Source organism: Vipera ursinii (genome assembly GCF_947247035.1).
Source record: "Vipera ursinii genome assembly, chromosome: 16".
NCBI classification, from domain to species: domain Eukaryota; kingdom Metazoa; phylum Chordata; class Lepidosauria; order Squamata; family Viperidae; genus Vipera; species Vipera ursinii.
In genome coordinates, this window is record NC_139529.1 from 6,318,632 (window position 1) to 6,338,052 (window position 19,421).

Below are 19,421 nucleotides of genomic sequence, written 5' to 3' on the forward strand. Positions count from 1 at the left end.
TCTCCTAAAGGAAAATAAGGATGGTGGGCTCGTCTTAGAAGCGACCAACAGTGGTGGGGTTCTCTTAGAAGCACGCAGCGGGGGTCAAAGGGCGTCTGTTACCTTTGATGAAACTTATGGATACTTTGGTCGATGGAGAACGCTTGCAGAGAGCAAATTGTCACCATGTGTAGGACGGTTGTATGTTTCTTCAATTGAAGGGACACAACGAGGTCTAAATAGGGGGTGTTGGTGCCCAAGAGGTCTGAGATCACATGGGATGGTTCAGACTTTGCCACGGGGGCTGGGAAACCGACAACCTTCTTCTGAAGCTCAGCAACAATGCAGCTGGCAGGCTAAGAATGTTCCAGGTGGAGAAGAAGATTAGTTGATGGGGGACAAAAATTAGGAGGAAGGTGTTCCCTTTTCCCGCAACGAAATACGTAAATGAATGGACAAAGGAACGAATCCATACCAAACTGCCCCTTCCTAGCAAGCCTTGGTGGAGCAGTGGGCTAATGCCTCCTTAAGTAACACCAGCTGCCTGCAATTAGTGCAGGTTTGAGTCCCACCAGGCTCAAGGTTGACTCAGCCTTCCATCCTTCCGAGGTAGGTAAAATGAGGACCCAGATTGTTGGGGGCAATTAAGCTGACTTTGTAATAATGCCGCTTGGGGTGTGTGTGTGAAAGCCCGAATAAGCAGGCATATACATGGAATGAAGGCTACTGCTAAGCTTGTAAGCCGCCCTGAGTCTTCGGAGAAGGGCGGGATATAAATGGAATTAATAAAATAAAATAAAATAAAATACTGAGATAAATAGTAGACATGGCTGTGCATCAAATGAAATTAAAACTGGAAAAAAGGCAAGCAGGAGAAAGAAGGGACCATAACAACTTGGCCGATGGGAGTCAAAGTTCCATAATTTGAAGTCCGTGGACGTGGCCAAGAAAATGTTTCTGATTAAGAAAGATGCAGGTAGGGAATTTGGATGTTGGCTTCCAAGATCAAGCTCCCTGTATTGTGGTTTAGCGTGATCTGCGGTTATGGTGAGGTCATTGACATTCTTATCCTTGTCACTGATCCCTTCTTCTCCCTTTCCTTCTAAAATCTCCTCAGACCCTCCACGCCTTTCTTTGATCTGCTGCAGCACAAATATAGAGAGATTTGGATGGATGAGCAGCGGGCGGTCATCAAAGCCGAAAAAGCTGAGAAGAAACAAAAGGTGGGATGACTTTTAGAAGGTCTTTTGGTTTGATGACCCTCTTCTCAAGACCTTACTCTTGTAGACCCATTGGACAGGTTCTTGGACTTAGAACCCATAAGCTGGTTTAACCTGATGTAGGGAAACAACCCTACTTCATTGTTTCTCAATCTGAGGAGCCCTAAGATGCGTGGACTTCAACTGCCCGCCAGCATACAGGGACTTCACCTCGCACCATGGCGCCTGAGGAATTCTGGGAGTTGAAGTCCATCCATCTTAAAAGTTGTCAAGGTTGAGAAACTCTGGTCTAAATAGTTTGATCTCTTCTTGGATGGAACTACTTTCTGATGAAAATCAGCAAACATCTCTTGGGGGGTTTGTTATTTGGTCATTTGTCCTTTGGAGTTTAATGGTGTTTTTTTCTTTTATTCTTCTTTGTTTATTACTTACAACTTGTTTGATGTCCTTTGAAAGTAAAAGTTAAGTCTTCAAATGACCTGGTTATCAAATGTGTTATGTGATCCCAGCATGTGTTGGCATGCTAATTATGTGTGGCATAAATCGAAACTATCAGATATCTTCTTCAAGAAGGATTTCATCTGCATGAGAAGCCATCATGCAAACATGAAGGCAACTGCCTGGATTGGGAGATAAGATTTCTTAAGTTTCCAAATACTCAGCGTGGGAACCAAACGTTTGGGTCCCCGGTTAAGTCTCCAAAACTGCTGCTCTCCTGACCACGTTTCAACCATTTTCCATATTCTTCCCAACCCTGTCTGTTGAACATGTGATAGGTTAGTAGCCACCAGCAATCAAGGTCCTTTGAAGAAGCTTCCTATACTTCCGGCCGTTCAGGGGTAGCCAAGTCCTTTCACCGAAATGGTATGTGGGAATGGCCTTGGAGACTGGAGGAAGTATCTAAGCTAGGAAAGCAGATGGATAAGAGGCAACTCAGCCCACAAAAAAGAACCAGGGCCTGGCCAACAACTCCCCGGCTGCATTAGAGGGTGGAAAGACGGACTTCCAGACTGGCAAGATCCCGTTCACGTAGCTTTGCAATAAAGTTAAGAGTTGGCGCTTCTGATTGTACTTCCTGTTTGGCCTGTCTGGTAAGGCTGACAGGGAATAATCACGTCAGACAGGGGGAAGAGCCACCGACGACTAGTCCAGTGATGGCGAACCTTTTAGAGACCGAGTGCCCAAAACTGCAACCCAAAACCCACTTATGTATCGTCGGATGCCAGTTGGGCGTGGCCCATTGGGTGGGCGTGGCCCATTGGATGGGCGTGGCCCATTGGATGGGCGTGGCTGCGGTGATAACGGCAGACTGGGTGGGACTAAAAAAGTTCAATCAATCAATGCCAACTTTGCGAGATCTTTTTTTTTCCCTGCGAGAAGTTGAAATTGATTGATTGAACTTTTTTTTTTTTTTTTGCACAGGGTGGCGGAAAGCGAAAAGGTTTTATAAAAACCCAGCTGAAGGCCTACTAGGACTGGGGCGATGGCGCCCGTGCCCGCAGAGAAGGCTCTGCGTGCCACCTCTGGCACGCGTGCCATAGGTTCGCCACCACGGGACTAGACAATGGTCAGATAAGAGGAAGATGAGCTTGTAGAAGAATTGGGGATGTAACCAATGTCTTTGCAGGGATCCTCCCTAGTTTTGTGAGCTGTAAAGCGGGAGGTGGGGAGAAGAGGTGGAGTTTCTGCAAGGCTCTGTTAGCGCAGCTTTACGATAAAGTTCATCGAGACAGTTCGTCCACATGTGCCCCCAGCACTGATGATGCTACCTAGCTGGGTCATAAAACGTCTTCCAGAACACAAACAAGGGGCCCTTCTCCAGATGTGCTGCCTGCCTGTCCCACCTCGCCAGGCTGGCGCCACTGTGGCCCATTGGCGAGCAGCACACTTTATTTCTTGCGTTCAGGTTGGTCTCCCCCAAACAAATACGACAGCAGTGTATTTTATATGCTTCCTACGTTGCCCTCGGTGACCTAAGTCTGGCCTGCTCGTTTTGATTTGTTTTAGAAACGTCGGGGCAAATTCTACGAGACCCGGACATGTTTGTTGAGGAAGTACCAACCGCCGATGAAAAAGGAGGAACTTTGGCGTATCCCCCATTTCCAAAAGGTGGGTCTGAACCTCAAAAGGGCGTCTTCGGAGCGGCAAGGCGGAAGCTGCCCGCCTGGTAGCCGTCCCCTTCCGCCCTGAGTAAATTCAGATTCAAACGGCCGAAATCCTTGTGAGGTTCCGGCGTTTGTCGTCCGAATGCTTTGGCTGACTTCTGCGGCTGGCTGCAGTCGTTCAGCGAATCATGAGGTCCTTAAGCGAATCCGACTCCTCCCGTTGAGTTTGCTGGTCGGAAACCGGTGGCCTCTCGGTTTAACAAATTGTTATTATTTTTTAAAAAAGCAAGGAAACTCGTGACAGCTGCTTGTCTAAGGGGAATCTGGATGCCGGATCATTTCAGTAAAAATGTCAGCCGTTCGAACGTCGCACTAACAACCGGGAATTATTTTTATTTTATTTTATTTATTTTTTATTTTCTCGGAGGCGGAATTCAAAAGTTACGGAGCGGAGCGCTCGCTCTAAGAAGCAGAGGGAAGTGCAAAAATGTTTTCTCAAATTTAGAAGTGTTTGGTTTGGGCAGTTTGCAGGTGTTTGTCTCCCGTTTTTTGTTTTTCGTTTTCTTTTAACGGAAGAAAAAAAAAAGTCAGGCAGTGAGATCACGTTTGCCGACTCTCCCCAAGGGAATATCCGATTGCGAAGCCCAGAACTATCCTTGAAAATCTGATACAGTAGGTTACTCTTTAATGGCTCCCTCTGGGTATCCTTTTTAAAAAAAAACAACAAAAAAAAACAATGAATCTTTAACAGAATAACAGCGTTGGAAGGGACCCTGGAGGTCTTCTAGTCCAACCCCCTGCTCAAGCAGGAAGACCTGCCTAGACCATCCTGGAGAAATGGCTGTCCAGTCTCTTCTTAAAAACCTCCAGTGATGGCGCACCCACAACTTCTGGAGGCAAGGAGTTCCGCTGGTTAATTGTTCTCACCGTCATGAAATTTCTCCTTAGTTCCAGGTTGCTTCTCTCCTTGATGAGTTTCCATCTGTTGCTTCTTGTCCTGCCTTCAGGGGCTTTGGAGGATAGCTTGACTCCCTCTTCTTTGGGACAGCCCCTGAGATATTGGAAGACTGCTATCATGTCACTCCTAGTCCTTCTTTCCATTAAACTGGACATATCCAATTCCTGCAACCCATGCTTCAATCGATCAGATCAGAGCTGGAAGGGACCTTAAAGGTCTTGGAGGTCCAACCCTCTGCTCAAGCAAGAGACCCTATATCATTTCAGACGAGTGGCTGTCCAGTCTCTTCCTAAAAAATCTCCAGTGATGGAGCACACACAACTGGTTGATTGTCCTTACTGCCAGGAAGTTTCTCCTCAATTCCAGGTTGCTTCTCTCCTTGATGAGTTCCCATCCATTGTTTCTCGTCCTGTCTGCTGGTTTCTTTGGAAAACAGTGTGATCGCCCTCTTCTCTGTGGCAGCCCCTCAAGTACTGGAAGACCGCTATCGTATCACCCCTAGTCCTTTTCGCGTGGATTTGCAAAGCCATATGAAACCGAGGTCCCCCTGTTTACTTCTGTGCTTCTGGGTTGTGAGGAGCCAACCACGATAGTCCCGGCTTGCTTGCTCGCTGGCTGGCTGGTTTCCCACCCACCCCCCGCACCCCCCACCCCAGCACAAGGCCCACGTCTGAGGTTCGATAAAGCCCCTTCTGCAAGCGACCTGCTCGCTCGTCTGTCGTGTGGCGTTCTTGGTTGACAATCCTAGCGGAGGTAACCTGGGACAGAGATGGTGTTTGAACTCACAGGCAGTTTATGAAAGGATTTGAAGCCAAGACGAGGAGAGGGGGAAGAAGAGAATGCAAAGAAAGAGGAGTGGGGAAAAGCAAGCATCACTGCAGTGAGGGGGGGAGTGGAAAATTAAAGGGGAATAACACACCCACCCACTGGAGGCTGATGAGGTATCTCACCTGCCCACCCACCCACCCACCCCCGGCAGCCCCCTCCCGCCAATTAAATCAAAACGGTTTGTTTTTAATGGTCCTTTACATTGACAAGTGGACTATTATTTTAGGGCATGAAAGCTGTAAGCTGTCAGGGAGCGGAGGCGAATTCTCCGCTGATAATGCCCAGCGGTTCCAATTAGGCAGCGAGGCCGTTCCTGGTGTGTTAATGACTCCCCCGACACCAACTTGCCCCCTTCGGCGCTGGATGATTCCTCTTTTTCCCCCCCCTCCTCTGACACCACAAATTACTGACACAAAAAAACGGGAGACACCTTGGCGTCTCCTGGCCAAGCCAGGCCAGGCCCAGGCCTGTGGGCTTAATAAGCAATTTTCTTTCTTTCTTTCTTTCTTTCTTTCTTTCTTTCTTTCTTTCTTTCTTTCTTTCTTTCTTTCTTTCTTTCTTTCTTTCTTTCTTTCTTTCTTTCTTTCTTTCTTTCTGCATTTCCCCCCTTCCCTTCTCCGGGAGGGTTCTCTTCTCCGCTTAAGTTCTTTTCTTGTTTGACAGCTGCTTGCACGCTGACCTTATAAAAGATTTAGCATCTCTCGTTATTTTCCTGCCAAGCGTTTGACAATGAAGACGAGTGATGGGTTGCACGGGGGGGGGAAGCGGTTTGCACTTGCAAAGGTGTGCGAATCGGCGGGGAAAGCGGAAACTGGTATGCCCGGCAGTCGCCCCCCCCCCCCTTCCGTGTGCTGGAGAGTTGCAAGGCCATGAAATCTTAGCTGAGCTGCGTTTAAACGTCCCTACGGGGCTCCGGACAAGGGACCCACCCGCCCACCCCCGTAAGAAAAACTCGCTAAGAGGCTCAAGCGGGCGACATCACACCCTGGAAAGGTTTTGTGGGATGGAAGCATCTTCCCAGCCCTCCAAGGCTGTCCCCCAGAATTCCTAGCCACCAAACCACGATCCAAACCAGAGAAGGACCAGGATTTTGTGGCCAGTCAGGTGCTTCTCGAAGCTCACAAGCAGGAGATGAAAATAAATAATAAATAAATAAATTAAATTCTACAATGGTTCCTCGGCAGCTTAGTAATGACACTCTCTGCTCCCCGGTAGCAAGGAGCCTTCGTGGCCAGGAAATTCCCCCAAAGCTGACAAAAATCCAACCCCTAAACCCCACAGGTCAGGCTGACCCTCTTGTTGAACTACATTCCTTTACCCATTTCGAAATGGGATGTCTTTTCTTTGGATGGAAGACGGTGTGTTCAGATGTGAACAACGACGATAATAGATCTGGGGCTTCTCCTTCATGAGGGATGAAAGTTTTGGTGGGATGGGACTATCAACGGGATGTAAATATCTGTATCAGCACACTAGAGTAGATACTTAGATTCTCTCTCTCTCTCTCTCTCTCTCTGTGTGTAGTATAATAGCAGTATCTGTATTCCAAAAATAAGGAGGAATTTCCTTATTTCATGAGAAGAATAAATAAATGGAAGAGCTTGCCTCCAGCAGCTCTAGTGGATACTACAGTGGCCACAACTGGCCAGATTCTGGTGTCCTTGGGCATCGGTGACCAAACTTTCATTTAAAATAACCTATTTCCCAAAGCACCAGAAGGCAGGACGAGAAGCAACAGATGGAAGCTCATCAAGGAGAGAAGCAACCTGGAACTAAGGAGGAATTTCCTGACAGTGAGGACAATTAACCAGTGGAACTCCTTGCCTCCAGAAGTTGTGGGAGCTCCATCACTGGGTGTTTCGAAGAAGAGACTAGACAGCCGTTTTTCTGACATGGTATAAGGCCTCCTGGTCAAGCAAGGTGTTGGACTAGAAGACCTCCAATCACCTCCTATCCTCTAAATCCCACGAAGGAGGGGGTCTCCATGAAGCTCTGCAGATAAAAGAGACAGTCGACCAAAACGACCCCAGGCAGCAATCCACGCCCAGATGAGCGTAAGGTCAAAATCAGACCATCAGTCTAGAAGGAAACAATGCCCCAAGAAAGACTTGCCAAGCCAGATAACAGCAAATGGTCCAACCTTTGGGACAGTAGGATCTCCAAGACCATTCCCATTAACACTGACAGGGCAAGCATTGGCCCTGATGATGGTACCTAGTTGGGTAATGAAATGTCTGAAGAAAAGCAAATCAGCTCTGACAGTACCAAAGACCTTACAGTCCTCCTCCTCCTCCTCTTCCTTCTCCTCCTCTTCCTCCTCCTCCTTCTCCTCCTCCCTCTCTGTAAACCCCTCTCCCTCCTGGCACTGATGACGTTACCTAGTTGGGTTATGAAACATCTGCAAGAAAGCAATGAAGCTCAGAGAGCATCCAGGACCCTTGCGATAAAGGATTCAATGAAAGGAGGGGAGCAGCCCTCAAGCACACCCCAATTCACAACGAGGAGCACTCATGTATAACAAAACTGTGGCTGCTGGGTTCAGCAGGAGCCAAGGGAGATCCTGCCCCCACTTTGTCCTCCTCTCTCTTGCCCCCCCCCCCAAAAAAAATAAAACAAGCCTGCTTAAACAGGAGCCTAATTATGGATTTAGATGTCCAATTCGGAAAACGCCAACTGATCTGCGTTAATGAGATCTGAGGGCTTAATACCTGCGTGTCCGCAATTATCTCTGTGGCTAGAGATTCGGTCTGCCAATCAAGAAATTACCTTTCGGTGTCTGAATGGTTCATTAAGCCTCCTTGGGAAGAGCAGGAAGAGGGGTCTGAGGTGGACCCGGGCAGAGAAGACTTAATCAACCATTCCCAGAGGATGGAAGTCCTCTGAGATGCTGCCTCTCAAGAGCAGAAAGCAAGATTGGAAGACGAGGGATGGAGAAAGGCCTTCTTAACCCATTTCGGCCCATAATCTTCCATGAAGACCTGGCCTTCATCCTGTAGTGGTTTGATTTGGGATGATTATATTGTTGTGGATGATGGTTGTTCCCCAGTTGGATATTCCTCCACACCCTCCCTGGCTGCCCTCATCTGAACATGACCTCCAGGAGGGTGATTCCTCCTGAGATCTTCTCAGGACCAAGAACTATGTATCCACATCCTACTTTTCTTTGCTTCATCTTCTCTCCAGCCTTCTGCAGCCTCCTTGGCCTCCAACTTTTCCCTTCATCCACAAGGAAAGATCTCCCAGAGGGCTTTTTCCTACAAGGAAGGGCAGCCAAAGGGGCTGCAGAGGGATGGAGAGATGGGGAACAACAACCTCTCTTCAACAATCAGCTCCATCCTCCCAGGCTATTTCTCATAGTTGGTAGATCATACGTTCTAGTCGCACCTCAAGCATGAAAGCCAGCTGGGTGACTTTGGACCAATCACCAGGAGACGGTGAGTTCTACTCCTGCCTTAGCCCTGAAAGCCAACTGGGTGACTTTGGGCTAATCACCAAGAGACGGTGAGTTCTAGTCCTGCCTTAGCCCTGAAAGCCAGCTAGGTGACTTTGGGCCAGACCCTCCCTCTGAGCCCAGCCCACTTCATAGGGCTGTTGTTGTAAAAATAGGAGGAAGAAGGAGTATTAAACATATTCGCTATCTTGAGTTGTTTATATAATAATATCAGTGGGATATAAATAATAGATTTAACTAAACACTTCTAAACCTATTGCTCATTATTCGTGTCTCTAGTGAAGGTAACACCTCTCATCTTTCTGGATGTAGGAAATAATTTGATCTCTCTCTCTCTTTCTCTCTTTCTTTCTTTCTTTCTTTCTCTTTCTTTTTTTTCTCTCTCTCTCTCACACACACATCTTCTCTAGGTTGACCCTCACCTCTCCACCTTCCCAGATGATGTTTCACACAAGAAAGCGTTTGAGGTCTTCCATTCCGAAGTTCCTGTGAGGATCGGACCCCTGGCTCAAGGCCTTTATACTACGGTCTGTTAAGACATATCTAGAAAGAAGAAAGAGAGAGGAGGAGAAAGGCTGAATCATCAAAATAAATAAAATAAACCCAGAAGACTTAATTGCACGTTTCTACTTTGGGACCGGAGAATGGTATGGTCTGATGAATAAACTTATTTTTAACCCAATGCGTTTATTTTTGGTCTTCAATGTTTCTGGAATAAATGAATCGGAATTCTTTCTCAGAATTCTCATATGAATTCTAGACAATAGTTTATATCCCATTGGAAACTTGCTAATCGCCTCCTGCCTCTCCCCCTCCTGTTGACAGTCCAAAAATTAAGCCCTGGATGGGTTAAAGGTAAAGGTAAAGGTTCCCCCGCACATGCGTGCTAGTCGTTTCCGACTGTAGGGGCTCATCTCCGTTTCAAAGCCGAAGAGCCAGCGCTTGTCCGAGGACGTCTCCGTGGTCACGTGGCCGGCATGGCTAGACGCCAAAGGCGCACGGAACGCTGTTACCTTCCCACTGGAGTGGTCCCTATTTTTCTACTTGCATTTTTATGTGCTTTCGAACTGCTAGGTTGGCAGAAGCTGGGACGAGTAACAGGCACTCACTCTGTTACGCGGCACTCGGGATTCGACCCGCCAAACTGCCAACCTTCTGATCGACAAGCTCAGCGTCCTAACCCACTGAGCCACCGGGTCCCTGGATGGGTTAGAGACCATCAATTCTTCTTTGTAAGAGAACCCTTACAAACCTGGTTAGCAAATCAACCCATTGGGGGGGAGGAGGGGGGGGCTGCAAATGGCCTGAACTGTAAACTCGAATTTGCCTCACACACCCTTAACCGCCAAATCACAATTTAGCGTGCTGTGCCAATGCAGCTTGGACGTTGTATGAATGCGGTATCAAGGTCGGATGACTTCCAGCGTTGGATTCTTGCACCCTTTGTAAGAGAGCCTTTTCCGAATGTTCATCATGTTGACTTATCTTTTTCCCTCCCTTCTCCTCTTTGGCACGGATGCTTCTTATCTTAGAGTGACACCCACTGGCAATTCTGAAATCCTGGGGAAAGAGCTGCAGGACAGAGATTCCTTCCCATCTCCGTCTTCTTGGGGATGAGAAGACCAAAAAAAAAAATGTGGCTAACAAAACTTCCCATTTTTCCTTCTGTCTTGGTTCCTTCCTTCACGCTGAAGGCTTCTGACTTCTCTTTCCCCCTTTAAAACTCGGCCCAACAGTTGCGCCAATCGAAACAAACTAAGGTGACCGACGAAACGGGGAGAAACGCACCCAGAGATTTGAGGAGCATCTTCCTCGTCCTTCTGGGAGGAGGACCAGGAGAAAAGGCACTTTGCAGGTCTGAATGGCTAGGTGGGCCGTGTCCTTGTAGGGGATACCATAGGTGGAGGTATCCTGACGTTCCCAACCTCCAGGAAGTGGGAGACGTTGCTTCAAAGCCCAAGGACCCCTTGACACTCATTGTCCACAGCACTGGGCTAAAACCACTTCCCCACGTTTCTGAACTTAAATCCAGAAACTTTGAAACAGGGGAGATCAGAATGTCAGAATGTGATTGAGCTAATGTGAGGCCCAATCCTCTTCAGGTATCAAACTCGTTGGGTGATCTTTGGGTAGATTTGTTTGGAGAAAAGGAAGGAAGGAAGGAAGGAAGGAAGGAAGGAAGGAAGGAGAGAAAGGAAGGAAGGTGGAAGGGAGGGAGGGAGGGAGGGAAGAGAGGAGTCTCATTTCTTAGCTGACCTTGTTTTGCTACCTTACAACAAATTGCCTTGGTTTATGCAAAGTCTTGCACACAAAAGTTATTTACAGCATACCTTTTAAAGCAACCGCTCTTATTTCCAGTTTTAAGACAAACTGCTCCTACTTACAAAGCTAAACTTAGAAACCTCTCAACTCCTGTCTTGCCCAAATGTTTCTTTATTTATCCCACTCTCGGGCCCCAAAAAGGTTTTAGAGCCACTTAACTAGCACTGCTAGTTCTTATTTGTATAAATGTAGCTCCGGATCTCAGGCTCGTAATGGGAAAAGTGCGAAAGTGTAAAAGGGAAAAAGCCAGAGGAGGCAAGAAGACTAATGCAAACCCACATTCCATTTTTAACCCGCCTTTATTTATTTATTTTTTATTGAGGATATGATCGCCCTTGTCCCGAAATTCCGTTTTTTAAAAAATAAGCTTTCTTTTTTTTAAAAAAAACAACAACAACACTTAACTTCTAGAAAGTAACCATGAAATAATATTGATTGATTAATTCCTTGAAGAAGAAGAAGAAGCAACAAGGTGGTTTCTGGGTAAACGAATTTGAGCGAATGATCATTTTCATTACAATCCACCTCGCACGGATCCCTCTAACCAAGCCTTGGCCAAGAGAACAAGCCTCTATTTCCCAGCATTCCTAAGGGGCCCTGAGGGATCATGGGAGCTGAAAGTCACCTGCATCTTTCACAGGCCTGCCGATTCCACTGGCATCGGCGCAAGCTGCGTTTGCACAGGCTGCGGGTGGGGAACACCGCACCCCACTTGCCACCTTTGCACAAAGACGCACAACCCTAAAGCAGAGCAGGTCAACAATTAGGTGAGCGTCCTTCTCAGCTAGCTCTGAGCACACCTACCCACCAGGTTTGCTTGAGCGAAAGTGTGGGAGGAGAGTCAGGTCGGATTATAAACTTCAGCCGGGGAGGGGGGTCTGGCTTTGGTCCCTCCCCTCTCCCTCTTCCTCCCCCCACCCCACAACTCTCCTGCTCCCCCCCCACACACACACACAGTTGTTCTCTGACAGCTTGCAACCGGCCTTGGCTTCAGATGGGAGCTGTGCAAACTCCCGCAGGAAAAGCAGTTTCCCCTCCGCTTACAAGCTGCTGAGTCAAAAGGAAGTCTTAGGAGGGAGGGGCAGGAGGGGGGCAGAGAGTGGGCCGTGGGGGGGAGAGAGGGGGGGAGAGAAAGGATTGTTCACAAAGGGAAAGAGAGGAAGGAGGGAAGGCAGAAGGGAAGGAGAAGAGAGGGACAGGAAAAGGCAGGGGAAGAGGAAGGGCAGGAATGAAGGAGAAGAAAAAAAGTATCGGAAGATAGTAGAAGAAAGGAAATGAGAAGGGGGGAGAGAGGAAGGAAGGAAGGAAGGAAGGAAAGAGAGAAAGGAAGGAAGGAAGGAAGGAAGTTGGAAGAAGGAAGGAAGGAAGGAGAGAAAGGAAGGAAGGAAGTAAGTTGGAAGAAGGAAGGAAGGAAGGAAGGAAGGAGAGAAAGGAAGGAAGGAAGGAAGTTGGAAGAAGGAAGGAAGGAAGGAAGGAGAGGGAGGAAGGGAGGAAGGAAGGAAGGAAGTTGGAAGAAGGAAGGAAGGAAGGAAGGAAGGAAGGAAGGAAGGAAGGAAGGAAGGAAGGAAAACAATTCCAACAAGACAATAATGATCAAAGCTGTCCAGGTTAATCTATAACTAGTTATTCATCTTCCTTCCTTCCTTCCTTCCTTCCTTCCTTCCTTCCTTCCTCCCTCCCTCTCCTTCCTTCCTTCCTTCCTTCCTTCCTTCCTTCCTTCCTCCTCCCTCCCACCATTCTTCTTCTCATTCACTGCCATCATCTTTCTCTTTCTCTCTTTCTCTCTTCCACATTTCCCTCCTTTCCCTCCCTCCTTTCCCTTCTCCTCCCGTCCTTCTTTCTCTCGTTCGCTGCCATCATCTTTCCCTTCCTCTCTTTGAATCCTCTGTATTTTCCTCTCCTCCCTCCCTCCCTTCCTCCTCTCCTCCCTTCCTCTCTTCTTCCTGCCCCCTCTCCCTTCCTTCCCAGCCTTACCTCCACCTTTCCCAGAAGAGTGAGGGGCTTCAAGCAACACAGATTTCTCCTGTTTCAGAACCCCCCCCCAAAAAAATCCCCATTGGGGTGTGGGGTGGGGGTGGTGGAAGGACCTCTTGGGGGCTTTCGTGGGATGAAGCCCTGGCTTCCCCCCAAAAAGGCAATTTCTAACAAAACTGCGGAGCAGCCGAGGCAGCTGGGGGTGAGGGAAATAAAGTACCCTAACCCCCTAAAAAAGGAAGCGTCTGAAAAGACCCTTCCCCTAAGTCTCATTCATTTTTAAGTAGGTGTCTTCTCTTGTTACTGCCACTTAATTCAAATTTCTCTGCGCGTTTTTTTTTTTACAATAACAATGACAACAACAACTGCTATTATCCTTGCAGAGTTGTGGATTGAATCCTGCAGGGCAGGGGTTTTTTTCCCCCCCTTGTGTTGAAGAGGCACTTTGGGACGCTCCTAAAAATCGGCCCTTTTGCTTCGGTGCATATTTTGCAAGGGTGTCGTTGTGCGGAGGGAGGATTGGATCAAAAGAACTGGATGGAAATCTGCCGATTTCCTTTCTTTTTTTCTTTTTTTTGAAAAAGGGAACGATTTTGGGGCTGAAGGCTGCTGGAAATCACCCTGAATCTACTTTCTCCATCCAATATTTTGCCTTTTCTATTATTATTATTATTATTATTATTATTATTATTATTATTATTATTATTATTATTATTAGACACCCACTCATCCAGATGTTTAGAATGGATTGGGCATTTTTGCCCACCTTATTATTTCAATTCAGCTCCAGGAGTCTTTCCCCCCCCTTCCCCCCACCCCTTTTCTCTCTACTCTGAGTATTATTTCATAGTCAAAGTTTAAACACCTGAACACCTAGAGGGCATTCGTTGTCCAGTTTTTTAAGGTGGTGACCTCTTGAAATTATATCTATCTATCTATCTATCTATCTATCTATCTATCTATCTATCTATCTATCTATCATCTCTATTTATCTATATCTATCTATCTCTATATCATTATATCTATCTCTATTATCTATCTATCTATATTATCTCTCTATTATCATCATCTCTATCTCTATCTACTCTACCTATCTATCTATCTCTATCTCTCTATCCATATCTATCTATCCATCTATCTATCTATCTATCTATCTATCTATCTATCTATCTATCTATCTATCATCATCTCTTTATTTATCTATATCTATCTATCATTATATCTATCTTCTCTATATCATCTCTATCTCTATTATCTATCTATATCATCTCTCTATTATCATCTCTAACTATTATCATTATCTCTATCTACTCTCTATCTATCCATATCTATCCATATCTATCTATCCATCTCTATCCATCTATCCATCTATCCATCTATCCATCTATCTATCTATCTATCTATCTATCTATCTATCTATCTATCTATCTATCTATCTTCCACCCTTGTTCCTTTGAAAATGTAACATAAAGCTGACTTAGTCCTTCTTTCCTTTCCTTCTCTCCCATTTACTCGTGAGTAAAACCTCCCTTTCATTGCCATACTGGTTTCAGGTCATTGGGGGGAAAAAACCCAGAGCCAAAATCAGCCTCACAAAATTCATCCTTTTTATGGGGTCTTGGACTGGCGATTCCTTTTTTTTAATGAGGGGGGGCTTTACATTTTTTCACCTTCGGATGGAAAAGCCACGGTGGTCTCAATGCGCTGCAACCAACAGATCGCTATGCCCAAAATTTCGAGTGGAGAAATCAAATCGATGCGGGTTGCCTTCAGATGTCCAACGCTGGGGTTGAAGGCAGGGCTTAACTGCCTTGAAAGATTCCTTTTGAAATATTGCTGTCCCAATCCAAGCCAGAGGAGAGGTGATTCTTCCTTCGTAGATGCCATACAAGTATTTTATTTTTATTTTTATTTTACCCTGGGCCATGAGTTCACGTGCTGTTTAATCGTTGTGTAAAATGTCCTTCAGTGAAACCTGGAGGCGACCAATGTCACGTGAAACGTCTGCTGAAATTGTTTGCAAGTCAACAAAGAGGCTTTTTTCTCAACGGAGGGGAAGGGCTTTAAAATTCAGGGAAGTCACGATTTTTCTTAAATAAGATAAATGAAAGCAAAGGATGGGTGTGGAAGAGAGGGCGGGTGCTTGTATCCGGAGGAGATAAAATGAAATGCTCCTTGCTAGAACAATTTCACAGTTTACTTTCTTGCGGTTTTAATCTTCGCTGGTCTTCCCAGCACTTTTCTCTCCTTCGTGTCTTCTTTTTTAAAAAAAAAATTTTTTAAAAAAATCATAAAGATGTTTATCCTTTAAGGCTTTTTAACCATCTACCTTTTGTGGGCACGGCTAAGAGAGAAAATAAACCCCACTGTTCGAGAACTAAGCATGGGTGGCTTAAAACGCCCCCATTTTCAAGAAGGCCCCCTCCCAAAGCCGTTTCCCCTCTCCTTCTTCGTTCCCCCCCCCTCGCTCCCACCCCATATTGCTAATAACCCCATTTAAAACTTCATCAGCGATGTAATGATAGCAAACAGAGCAGCGATTGCCCGTTAACAGTCGGATCAGCGCTGTAATTAATTCAATGTCTGTTTTAATCAAACCGAGGAGCGATCAAGTTTTTCTCAGTCCGGGTGGGCACGCGTGACGTCACCCTAAAAGACAGCCGTCCAATCCGGAGGGGGCCTGCTGGGCACGTGGGCTCGGGATCTCCTCTTAAAATAAATAAATATTTTTTTAAAAAAATAGGGGAAAGATTAGAGGAGGCGGAGAAGGAAAAGAAAGAAATTGCAAAGGAAAGTTGGAGGAGAGAGCCGGGCAACGTGTGGCCGCGTCCGGAGCTGTCCTTGGTGCTGAAACGGCGCGCCCGAGGCTGTTTCGCCACGGAATCTTCCCTCCCCCTCCAAGCGGTAGCTCCCGAAGGATCCCGCAGGATCATGGGAGGAGACGACGTGGAGATCCCCCTCGTCCGCTACTTTGAGCGTTTTCAAAGGTGCTGATCATTCTCACCGGTCTTCTGTATTAAGGGGACTTGGAGTTTTTGATCTCCTGGGCTATTGGGAGGGGGAAAGATTCATTCGGATGGTGTAACTGTCCATAGTTCTGAAAAAAGGGGGGAACCCTCAAACCTCCTTCCAGAGTGTCTGCCTTTCCTCCCTTTCCTCTTTTTTTTTCTTTTCTTGCTCATCACATCTCGTTCTCCATCTTTCCATTTGTTGGAATTGGGCTCCTTTCCCATTGGGCTGGGTGTCAAAAGTTTGCTTTCCGCCGCTGTCTGTCTTTATGCTGGTTTTGGAACTGCACTGAAGGTCGGGTCCGATTTGATTTCCCGTTCTTTGATCCGCAATGAAGATCGGGTCCGATCTGATGTCGCCTTTGATTTAGAGTGCTGGGCGGCTGAAGGGTATTCAGGACCGGAGATTTGAAGCTGGACAATTCACAGCTTGTAGCGTTTGTAGCTCCATTGAACTCGATGGGATCTAACCTCCCAGTAAGCAGAAACGGACAGACAGACAGACAGCCTGACAGACAGCTCGAGTGGTTTTAAGATTCAGTTCCTCAGCCTTGGAAGAGAGTAAACACCGGGGCCGTTTGAACCCCGGTGGGCTTCCTTTGGAGTAAGTCAATAGCTGTAGAGCTACGGTTGGCAGTTAAGGCGGCGCTTGATTGCAAATAAAGTTGAATCCAAGGGCTTGGTCCCTTCCGTTCTTTTTTTTTTTTTTATAAAGCTGCCTGGTTAACGTTGACACTTTTCATAAAGCTGTCCGGTTAATGTTTAGGACCGGCTCGACTCAGATCCTTCCCTTTCGCCTTGCCTTTTGACATTTTTTTTTCCTTCCCTTTTTTCTCTTCCTGCTGCAGCCAAGTTGGACGCTGATCGCCCCCCACCCACCCCCACCACCCCACCACCACCACCACCACCGCACAAAGTCGGGACCTTGGATGTTAAATGCGGGCCAGGAATTGTGCTTAACGCGGGGCAGCCTTCCTTCCTTCCTTCGGCTGCTTTCCCCTCCTTCTCTTCCCCCCACCCCACCCCACCCCACCCCCGACCCCCAAATAAACCTCGGCGGCTCAATGTCTTCCTGAAAGCAAGCATGGAAAACGCCAACGGATTTGGGATCGACTCCCTCCTCTCCCATCGATCCGGGAGCCCCGCTGTGCCCAAAGGGGATCCACTCCTGGGAGAGAGCAGATCCCCGCTGGAACTTAGCCCTGGCTCGGAACTCAGCAGCGGCTGCCTGTCTCCTCCGTCGCCGCGGAGGGACTGCTTGGAAGCGGCCGTTCCGTTACCCGTCGGCGGTGGGGTGATGAGGCTGGACCTGCCCGGCCCCCCCATTTCAGCCGGCTCCGCTCAATCCAGAACGGTCACCTCCTCTTTCCTCATTAGGGACATTTTGGCCGATTGCAAGCCCCTGGCGGCCTGCGCCCCTTATTCCAGCAGCCACGGGCAGGGCGGGCAGGAGGCGCCCATCTCCGTCCCGGCCAAGGCGAGCGGCGAGGACTTTCGAGAGAAAATCGAAAAAACCAGCGCTAGCTCAGCCTTGGATTCGGAATACAAAGGTAAGAAGGAGTCGCAAAGCAAGGCCTGCTTTGCAAAAAAAAAAGGGGAAGCGGGGAGAAAGCAGCCTAAACTTCCTAAACAGGACCGTCAAATGGTCTCTTCCCACCCCACCCCACCCCCCTTTTTCGTGTTTGTTTAGAAAAGTCACCAGCGAAGGACTGTTTAGTTCGCTCTGTAAAGTCCCCCCCCCCAAATTGAAACGGGAGAAACCCTAACCCTAAACCCCCCCCCAATTGAAAGGGGGAGAAACTAAAGTCTCTGAGCTTCTTCTCATCACCTCTCCTTCCCTTGCTGGTGTGGGCTGACTTGTCCCCCTCCCCTCTCTGATCCTCCAACCCACGTCGCGTAATTTCCTGACTTTATACTAATAATACTAACGCTAGTAACAAGATCGGGCGAAGTGTTAGGACCACTTTGTAGTGCCTTGGTAAGGCCGCACTTTTGATCGCTGAGATGTAAAAGAAAAAAGAAAAAAAAAAGATGTTGAGGTTAGAGACAGTGCAGAGAAGAGCCACAAAGAGGATCGGGGGACTGGAGGCTAAAACGTACGAAGAAGAACGGTTGCAGGAATTGGGTATGTGTAGTTTAATGAAGAGAAGGACCAGGGGTGACATGATAGCAGTCTTCCAATATCTCAGGGGCTGCCCCAAAGAAGAGGGAGTCAAGCTCTTCTCCAAAGCGCCTGAAAGCAGGACAAGAAGCAACGGATGGAAACTAGTCAAGGAGAGAAGCAACCTAGAACTAAGGAGGAATTTCTGACAGTGAGAACAATTAACCAGTTGGAAGGACTTTCTTCTGGAAGTTCTGGGTGTTTCAGCACTGAAGGCTTTTAAAAAAAAAAAAAAAAAGAGATTGGACAAACATTTGTCTGAAATGGTGTAGGGTCTCCTGCTTGAGCAGAGAGAGGGTGGAAGACCTGCAATTCTGTTATTCCCTTAAACACACAACAAGGAAAGGAAACGACCAAAGTTTTTCCTTTCCTAATTTCTGGACTATTAGGAGCGATCAGAATGGAGCGGTCCGAACAGCAGCAGCGGAGAGAATTTGGATGGTTCAATTAGCAAACGTTTGACTTGGTTGGGGATCAGGTTGGGGATCGCGGCAGTTTTGGGACATTTCCTCAGCATTGGATAAGGGTGTAATTAACCCTTAATTACCAATACAGTCAATACTGTATTGCAACAACAAAATTGTCATTATCCTCATTTTCAGAGTCATGGTTCCTAAGAAAAAATCAGGATTTTGCAAAGCCGGAAGCAAGTGGAAAATCCAACATCTGCTTAGGTGTCCCAAGTTTCCCCCAAATGTGATAGATAGACTACATATGGACGGTCCAGAAGAAAATCCCCCTTTTTTCCAAATGGAAAGCTGGATTAAATTCAGCCCCCTTCCCACTTAATTCTGTCCCAGGTTCATGTTTTTTTTTTGTTTTTGGGGGGGTTGCTCTTAAAGCACTAGCCCATTGAGGCAGATTTTAGTTTGTCTTGGAAAAAAAGAGAAATCTTGGGATATGTGCACCAACAAAAATGAAATGGAGATTTTCAGAATAAAAGATTGTCCTTGGAGAGCAATTTGATGTTAAGCATGCAGCTGGCTGTGTTGGACATAAAAAACATCTTTCTGTGTATTTCCAAACAGGGGAAAGTAAAGGACTTGGAACGATTATTCCCCCCCCCCTTTAATAAGTTAGTCAGTGCGTAATTTCTCCTAGAATGCTTCTTAACCTTCACAAATCTATTTTTGTGTCTTTTTTTCTACCACCAAATCAATATTGCCTTGCCTCCTAGATTTTATTTTAGCAGAGTGAACGGGAGCAGGGTATGTGGCCCACACAGAAAGTCAAAATTCCCCCGTTTCCTTCTTTAAAATGGAAGAGTGGTTTTTGGTTCTGAGCAGAAGTGGTCCAATTATTCCCCATTGTCATTTTTTGGTTAATTCGCATCTAGTTAATTTACTTCTTTCTCTGTCCTGCAAGAGGTTAGGAACTAAACCCTCCTAAGCAGAGTGCAAGCGGGACCGGATATT

The 19,421-nt window shown here is 46.9% G+C and overlaps 2 protein-coding genes across 2 annotated transcripts in view; both read left to right on the top strand.

Moving 5' to 3' along the window:
* Positions 1-9,213, top strand: part of CFAP77 (cilia and flagella associated protein 77) — a gene marked incomplete at its 5' end in the record, with an annotated part of 37,389 nt that extends 28,176 nt beyond the window's left edge. Inside the window, 3 exons of the mRNA XM_083375198.1 lie at positions 1,097-1,202; positions 3,207-3,308; positions 8,952-9,213. Coding sequence (XP_083231324.1) covers positions 1,097-1,202; positions 3,207-3,308; positions 8,952-9,077 — 334 coding nt within the window. The 3' untranslated portion in view covers positions 9,078-9,213. The remainder of the gene's footprint in view (positions 1-1,096; positions 1,203-3,206; positions 3,309-8,951) is intronic.
* Positions 9,214-16,929: 7,716 nt separating this feature from the next.
* BARHL1 (BarH like homeobox 1) lies at positions 16,930-18,457 on the top strand (the record flags this gene model as incomplete). Its single annotated transcript, XM_083374853.1, has 2 exons — positions 16,930-17,395; positions 18,396-18,457. 2 exons carry the CDS (start codon positions 16,930-16,932, stop codon positions 18,455-18,457), a joined length of 528 nt encoding a protein of 175 aa, XP_083230979.1.
* Positions 18,458-19,421: the final 964 nt, after the last annotated feature.